At 39.4% G+C, this 8,979-nt stretch overlaps 1 protein-coding gene across 3 annotated transcripts in view; it reads left to right on the forward strand.

Moving 5' to 3' along the window:
• The first annotated feature begins 1,780 nt into the window (after positions 1-1,780).
• The window catches only part of Tbh (Tyramine beta hydroxylase), a 41,806-nt gene continuing 34,607 nt past the window's right edge, over positions 1,781-8,979 (forward strand). Inside the window, exons 1-2 of one of the 3 annotated variants that reach the window (XM_089263758.1) lie at positions 1,781-1,987; positions 5,903-6,235. In XM_089263758.1, the coding sequence (XP_089119884.1) occupies positions 5,998-6,235 (238 nt within the window). In that variant the 5' untranslated portion in view covers positions 1,781-1,987; positions 5,903-5,997. Of the gene's footprint in view, positions 1,988-5,899; positions 6,236-8,979 lie in introns of all 3 variants that reach the window. The other 2 variants (XM_089263760.1, XM_089263757.1) reach the window with 2 other exon arrangements.

Consider the following 8,979-nt stretch of genomic DNA (forward strand, 5'->3'; position numbering starts at 1 on the left):
CAATGTGCCCACGGTCGGTATGTCAATACCTCGGTTCGATATGGGAACCTGTGCGACCTGTGAGTGGAGTGCCTGTAGCTGAACCTACGCAGCTGACATCGACATGCTCTGCATGACTGCAGACATACCTGCATTGCTTCGGGTGTTGGCTCAAAATGCAGGTGCATCCACCGTTAATGCATACACGACTCGGCGCGCACGGGTCACTTGAAGCCCGAATTCCGAATGCCACTAGAATCGCTCCCGACAGAAGGCTGACTTTTGAATTACGCCCATATGTATGGTCAGGTGAGCAGAACATGCACAACATAATTAAAAATCTGTATTGCTTGCCGAGAGCATGTTTGTACAGGTTATGGTTGCTTCAACCAATATCCCATTGGGGCTCTCACATCGGTCAAATTCGAGGTATACTAATGAAAGCGTTACATAGATCAACTGGAGTTGATTGGTTTGTGAGGAACTCACTGCTATATCTGAGTTGAGTGAGTCATTTTATGGGCCCTGCCACGCCCACTTCTGTCAACTGACATCTTAAGAAACCCATTATGCTCCAATCTCCCATTTCCATCTTAAATTTTCTTGTTCTTGCTCAATTAATTTAAAGAAATGTATTATTTTATTTGAATTAGTAGCTAATCTAAGCCTAATATGACAAAAAAAGAAAATAAAATAAAACAATTTTAGAGGAAATAAAAACAACAAATACTATAGCATACTTTTTTGGGTTTCATGTGTTCGTACATATATTATTTATCAAATTATCTCATTAATTTTATAATTTAAGCATGAATTTAACTGTATAAAAAGCAGTTTAAAGTGAACGGAAAAAGTCAGATTTTATCTTTGATTATTATAGTTATTAGGGTGTTTGCCATGTGGTTAATCATGCGCTTAACGCTACATAATTAATTGCTGCATTGATGGTTTTTTATTTTATTTATTTTTCTTGTAAATAAATTATTTCATTTAGCTGACACACACACACACACACACATGCACATACACATGTGTACAGGTGTTACGCACAATTGACATTGGTTAAATAATATTCAACATATGCAATTGCAATTGCATTTTCCGTAATTACCAGAATAATCGTAATTACGCGTATAAAAGACAGCTACGCACACACACTCGCACTCGCACACACGTACAAGCACACGTGCACATGCAGACAGAGTTCGGCCGGACAGATAGTTAATTGAGCTGTTGCAGGCTTACAATTGTTCTTGTTGCCGTTATTTGTAATTGCTCTTGTCGTCTCTTCTTCTGCTTTTGCTTTCTCTTGTTGCTTTTGTTGTTATTAATGCGAGTGTTGGCACTTTCGCACGCAGCAAGCAGCTTTTTGTCACCCCACCCTCTACTCACCTCTCACCTCTCCTCACCTCATCGGCATCAGCATCAGCATCAGCAACGGCATCGCATCGCATCACAAAATTCACCCCACTCCAGTCGCCGTCCGGCGCCCATTTGCTCGCTTACACCCAAGCAGCCAGCATTGTGCGGAAAAGTTTGCTGGTAAACACATTCATAAAGCAAATATGCAGGCCACCAACCAAGCAGCCAGCCCCAGCCAGCTCCAGCCAGCCAACCAGTCAGTGCTGCCAGAGCATCGCTGCCGGCGTCGCTGCCAATACGAACATATGCTAAACGCTCAGCAGAACAACAGACAAGTGTCGGGCAGCCGTCAGCTAAAGCGAGCCGAGTCGAAACGATTTGTTGCGTAGCAGCCGAAGCCAAGCCGACATAGTCGACGGCGTCTTGGTATAAAAGCCGCTGGCAGCAACAATCACGTTCAGCATTCTACGTGCGGCAGGCGTAGAGCGCACAACATACACTGAGCTTTCTAACGGCAGAGCGGAGCTGAGCTGAGCTAAGCAAAGCAGCGCTAAGCGGAGTAAAAAGCACTTTCAAAAGACACAGGCGCGTTTTTCTCAAAAGCGCGCGCAAAAGCATTTGCTTCAACGGTAAAAGTGAAAAAAAAGTAAAAAGTACAAAAAAAAAGAAATATATATATAAAAACGGTAAAAACGAGAGGCACAAGAGTCGCGCGCGAATTGAGCGCTGTTTACTTTGCCATTATAAATCCGGCGAACGCTTTGTTTGTGTTTGTGTTGATGTTGGCTAAACAAAAAACAAAAACAAAAAAAAAGCAAGCCAAAAATAAAAGAAAAGAAATCACAAAAAAAGGAAGAAAAGAACACACCGTTTCCTTATCTTCCTTGCACTCTGTGTGTCCGCTTGTTGTTGTTGCTGCTACTTTTTTTTTTGTATTTTTGTTGTGGTTGTTGTTCGTGTGCAAAGTGCATAGCTGAAAGAAATAACAGGCCAAAAATTGCAAACGGAAAAGGAAAACGGAAAGTGTTGCATTTCCGTGTCGCCTGCAGTTCGCTGTTGCTGTTGCTGCTGCTGCTGTTGTTGTTGTTGCCATTACTGTTTACCGTTACCTTCGGCAATCTCTTTTGGCGCCGCATAAAATGGCCGCAGGTGCTGCCGACAAGTCGCATTGGCCATAAACAAATTCTCGCCAATATCCGTTGACCTTTTTCAAAATGGTCCGAGACTGAAAAGGAAAACAAATTGCAAATTGCATCGTAAAATCATTTAATTCATGATTTACAGCCAATTCGTGATATCAATACCGAGTTATATATGTATGTATGTAAATACATTTATCTTTATGCATAAAATCAAGACCAAATTGTGCTCTATACACTGTGCGAAAATTCGTTAACTTGATACAATGCAATCAATTTATAATATTTGAAGCACACTCCAATTAACTGAATCTTAATTTAATGCATTTAAAATTCCTTTTATAATTTAGTATTTTTAAATTATGTAGAACAAATTTTTATTTATTTTCCAAATATTTCTTTTTGATGAATTCATTAATATAAAATTCTGTAGAGCTTCCGAGAGCTGTTTTTATTGTTGATAATAATAATAATAATAATATTAGTAATATCATTATTATTATTATTTTTATTATTATTATTATGTCTTATATTTTCATATATTTTTATTTGTTATTTATTTTTTTTATAGGTATAAAAACTTTTATCATATAGTAGAAAAAATCTGTATCAGTTTTTGCGTATATCTTTTCTTTCGGCATATATTCAAAACAAAATTCGCCTAGGTAAATCAATTTTCGTATACGTAATATTTAGAAATGCAAAGGTTCGTATACGTAATATGATGGGAAAAAATTCTTCCTAAACGTAAAAGATTTTATTTATTAAAAATATTAATCTCCAAACCTAAAAATCCTTAAGTTTTGAAGATATTCATAGAGACTTTCAATATAGGAAGAACTTTATTTATATTTGTAATACGTAAAGTTTATATATGTAGTATGAGAAGATATAGAGACTTGGTAATAAGTCTGGATATTACTTATAGTTAACTTCAAATTTAAATTCACTGAAGTTCTTTGAATATTCAAATCAGCGGAGTGAGAGAGAAAGATGCTGAGGATAATCAAAATTTTTGGCACGGTGTTCCTTAAGCAGATTTGGCTCTTAATTTATATGGCTGCTGCTGCGGCAGCTTAATTACATGAAGAACGTATATACTTTCCAAAGAATTTCCACTCTTGCGGTTGCAAAAAAATATAAACAAGCTGGAGAAGAGAAGAAAAATGAATAAAGATATATAAATATATATATGTATGTACATATATATATAATGCGCCGACCGCAGAGGAGAAGAGCAATTGAATTGAAGTCCTTTTTAAGCCGAGCCAGGAGCAGACGGCGTTGGCAAGGCTGAGCCGCATTACTGCACAATGTCTGAATCTGTCACATTCGCTGGCAAATCTTCCTGTTTCAAAATGGAAATTGCATTCTCAGCAGCACGCACAGAAAGTTGCCAAGTTTTGCCTCAAATTTAAGCACTTTCGAAAGTATTTCGTTTTGGCCCTCGCCACTCCGGCCAAAACAAAAGTTGGCCCAAGTAGCAAGAGAAAAAAAAAAAAAAATGTTAAAAGAGAGAGCGAGAGGGAGAAAAAATTAAATGCGTTAGAAATTGCATTTTAATTTGCGTTCAATTTCGTTCACTGTATACCAGCTTAAAAGTAACGGTAAAGCAGGAGAGGCAGAAGAAGCAGCAGCAAGAATAACTTGGTTACATTAAGCCATAAATGGCCTATATCGAATTGAGCAGGTGGGCATTTAGACCAAACTAATTGTGTGGCCAGAATGGCAAAACTTGTTCAAGTGTAACTAAATGTGAAACTTTACAACAAATTTGCCATAAAAACGTTGCTAAACTCGGAAAAAAACCCACTTTTATCCACGTATAGCTGCAATTTGTAATCGAATGTGCTTTGATGATGCGAAATGTAAATAGTTTTGGAAACCGTTTGGCTACGAATTTTGCTATGAATTGGTCTTCGATCAACCGATTGATTAGATTGTGATTGGCTGATTATTTGATTATTTGATTATCTGATTATTTGATTATTCACGCAGCTTAGATATGCATTAATATATATCATGCTATACATATGCAGTGATCTATACAAAACTAATTAATCAATCAGTCAGTCAGACAATCTGTCGGTCAATCAGTCATTGAGCCAATCAATCTGTTGGTAAATTGGTCAGTCAGCCTGTTCCTCAGTCAGTCAGTCGTTCACTCAGTCTATGAGTCAGTCAGTCAATCAATCAATCAGTCAAGTACTTAGTCAGGCTGTCAGTCAGTTAGTCAGTCATTCAAGCCAGTCAATCAATCAGTCAAACACTTAGTCTGGCTGTCAGTCAGTCAGTTAGCCATTCAGTTAATCAATCATCAATTAAATACTTTTTCAGACTGTCAGTCAGTCAATCAGTCAATTAATCAAATACTTGTTCGGGCTGTGAGTCAGCCAGTCAATCAATCAGTCAAACACTTGGTCAAGCTGTCAGTCAGTCATTCAATCAGCCAGTCAATCAATCAGTCAAACACTTAACCAGGCTGTCAGTCAGTCAATCATGAATCAAATACTTTTTCAGGCTGTCAGTCAGTCATTCAGTCAGTCAATCAATCAATCAATCAGTCAAACACTTAGTCAGGCTGTCAGCCATTCACACAATCAGTCATTCGTTCCGCCAGTCAATCTTAGTACATCATATTAATATATCTTAGTCTAATTTTTACTAATTATATAATATTTTAGCAATTATATAGCTATAGTTTGTAGTGTACATAAGTCTTCAACCAATCAAGCGTTGAATCCTAACGCATTTAATCCCATTGATTGATTACGTTTCAGTCTAGCATGCAAAATGCGCAGTTCAAATGCGAAGCGATAAATTGAAAGTCATTTTAATCAAGCTCATATTCTATTGCCATGGCAATAACAGATAAATGTAAGCACACACACACATTTGTATATATGTTTGTGTGTGTATATATGTATTTGTGTGGCTGCACTTGATTAGCAAAATTTAGTCATGATAAATGTATTGCTACACTCGACATGGCCATTCAGTTGAAAGTTTTGGGTCCATCATACGCCCAAATGCACCTACCAAAATATGAGCGAGAGAGAGAGACAGAGAGAGAGAGAGAGGAAGTGAGCTGGTGAGTGAGTGAGATAGTGAGATAGAGAGGCTTCTGTCCGTGGTTATTTTGGTCATAAAATGAGTTTCACGTAGCTTTGGCACGTTGAAAACTTTTTAAATAAGTTCAAGTTAAAGTTCGAACGGGAGTTCAAATTCGGGCTCGTAAAGTTGCGGACGCTGCAAAGTGTGCTGCACAAATTGTGCTTGCAATGTTGCCAATTGCTGAGCTATAAAAAGTGTGTCACAACAACAATCAAACAAACAACAGCAACAGCAACAGCGTCAGCGACAGCGACAACAACTTCGTATAATGTTAAATTTGATTGCAACTATTTGAGTGCTTACAGAAGGAATAACAGCAACAACAATAACAACAACAACTTCCACAGGCAGTCAACGATAACGGAACGATAAACGATTAACGATCCACGCAACAGTGAGAATAATGTCGCTGCAGCCAAGCGTTCAATCAGGCAAATGCCCAATGGATGTCGGCACGGAACAGCAGCACAAAGAGAAGCAGCAACAGCCGCAGTCGCAGCCGCAGTCGCTGCCGCCGCAGCCGCAGTCGCCACAGCAAAAGCCAGAGCAACGACAACGTCGCTCAATGCAACTGCTGCCGGTCATGTTGATGCTGCTGCTGCTGACGCTGCTCACGCGGCCGCTGAGCGTTCACTCAAATCGTAAGTACAACAAAAGCAAAGTGTCGGGGCGAGAGACAGAGAGAGAGACAGAGAGAGGCCAAGTGAAGAGAGCGCTTTAGTTGATCGACTGACAGTGACACATGTGAGACCACCAAACTGTTCTTTGCCTGTGCAGCTGTTTATTGCGCTCTCTTTTCCGCCTGCATTAAATTAAGTCAAGTTTATTTACCTTTGCGTTCTGTTTGCTATTTGCTCTTAAATTGCAAAGGGTATATAATTATAATTAAATTCTTAATTTGAATTTTGTGCATTGTCTGCACAAATTTTTGAAAGGACAATGTAAACAATTTGTCTTAAATATAAAGTAAATTTATGTAACGGTAACAGTGCAAATACATTGTGTGCTGTGCAGTCAACAATTCCTTTTTCAATTAGCATCTCGTAAATTTCATTAGCTTCAAACAAGCTCACCATAAGCTTAGCGTCGAGCGACACAGAGAGTGAGAGAGATAGCGTGACGTTAACATGCATAACGTGTGTATGTACATACGTGCATACATACATACTCATATATGTATGTACACTCTTCTTAGTTGTGAGCAGAGCTTCGCACTGTGTGACTTCGTAGTGCTGCTATTTTTAACTCAAGATTTACAGCTAGAATTAACTAACTGTTTTAATTTCGCCTGCACCATGACAGAAGCAAAGCAAAGCGAACGAGGGAGGGAGAGCGTGAGATTGAGTGGCAGAACTGCTAAATAATTGAGCGCCAGACAATCTCACTAATTCACCAGACGAGCGAGTTGGGATCTCTTTTAGCACTTACTCAACAAACAAAAATAAAGAGCGCAGCTCGTGTGCAGCCACAGACCACAGCACAGCTGACAGTCCAAATTGAGAATTACCGTTACAATAAACAAGCTCTTAAATATTGCCAGCACAATGGCATATGCAAAGCCAAATAATGTGTGAAAGAGCGTGACAAAGAGAGAGAGAGAGAGAGAGAGAGAGAGCCCGGCGAGCAGAGCTTAGCTGCGTTATAAGTGAGCTTTAGACAAATTCACCATTCTAAAGAGTGGGCTCCAGTGGGATCGTCTTAGCACTTACTCAACAAACACACACACACACACACACACATATAAGAGCGCAGCTCAGTTGCGAGCAGCGCAGACCCGATTGCTGTTTGGCTTACTTTCAATTCTGTTGCGTTTCTTTAGCTTGTTGTTCCGTGTTTATGGCGGCTGTCACTTTACGATAGCTGCAAAGAAGGAAGTAGCGCATACGCCGCATTCATATGCAAAAGCATGCGTTTGGCATTAAGTTATCACAGGGCAATGCCAATGCTGAAAAGGACCAGCGCGACGGCTTGTGTCTTCCGTGTGCGTGTGTGCGTGTGTGTGTTTGTGACACGTTTGTTTGTTTGTTTGTACATTACTTTTTTACAAGCACTAAAAGATACACTCCCACACACATACACACACACACACACCCACACGCAGATACGCGCACAAGCAGCGCTACTGAAGGAGCTGCATGACAGCTTCCACAGCAGGCAAAGTTCAAAGTAGTTGGCTCCGGTTTGCCCAACGGCCCAATGTCGACGCGGTGGCTTGCTTGCCAGCAAGACGCGTATTAAAAATCAATAGAACCTACAAATGTATCCTTTCTTCGGCTGTAAAGGACAACATGACTACAACAAGAACAACAACAACAATAGACAGTTACATGGCGCCGTCTTTGGCTCGCTGCACAGCAAGCAAATGTAATGAAGCTGTGCAGGTGCGGCTATATACATATACACGTGTGCGTGTGTGTGTGTGTGCCCTTTGACATTGATCGATAACGATTATAGGGCGATGCAGTTGCATTGCTGCCTGTAAAGTCCTCTTCAAGTGTTGTGCAATGAAAATTGCATTCAGTTCTGTTTGTAGAGCCGTAAATACAAGTAGACACCTTTGGCACACACCTGTGTTATCGATAACGCCACTGATACTGTTATTATGGCTTATGGATAAACACATTCTGACGTAGATTAATAGCTGAAATCAATAGATAATCATATTTATAGTATAGTTAAGTGCAGCACTTATCTTATGAGTGGAAATGAGAGTTATTTTGAGATATACATATTATATGTTATCGATAACTGAAGGCGGCATAGGACTGGGATTAGTTTATTGTATTAACAGAGTTGAACTTGTGAAGCAATTATCTCTAGGGTCGTTTACCTGTGAAGTAAATTTATGGAAAACTATTAAGAACTTTTTTTTAAAGGATTATAAATGCAACAAGTTTTTATTTGGACTCTCAATAAGCCATTTATCTAAAATGCTGAGCATATGCGTGATTGGCTGATTGACAGATTGAAATAGAGCCATCTATATATACATATATACATATATATATATATCACATATGCTTCGCTGCTTCATGCATCGATTTATGAGCACATCAATTTAATGTCTAAATGTAAATCGAATGGATGTGTGTATATATGCTTATATAGAGATATCTCTGCCTGCCTCTGTCCCTGTGTGTGTGTGTGTGTGTGTGTGTTGTTGGGCTCATGGCAAATTTTTATAGGTTCGCCAGCTGAATGGGACATCACTAATGCCCACCAGTTGAGAGCGAGCGACTGATTAGTGTCGACCAACGGCCGTGCGGAGTGTTTGTCAAGCCAGCAAAGTGCTTCATAAACACAATAACATGGTCCTTCAGCTAAAACAGAATCACAGACTCTTCGTCATGTGGCTTGCTGTCTTGATGTCCCGTCGTCCTTTTGT

The sequence above is a fragment of the Drosophila navojoa genome, chromosome X (genome assembly GCF_054131105.1).
Source record: "Drosophila navojoa isolate 15081-1374.11 chromosome X, UAZ_NAV_1.0, whole genome shotgun sequence".
NCBI classification, from domain to species: domain Eukaryota; kingdom Metazoa; phylum Arthropoda; class Insecta; order Diptera; family Drosophilidae; genus Drosophila; species Drosophila navojoa.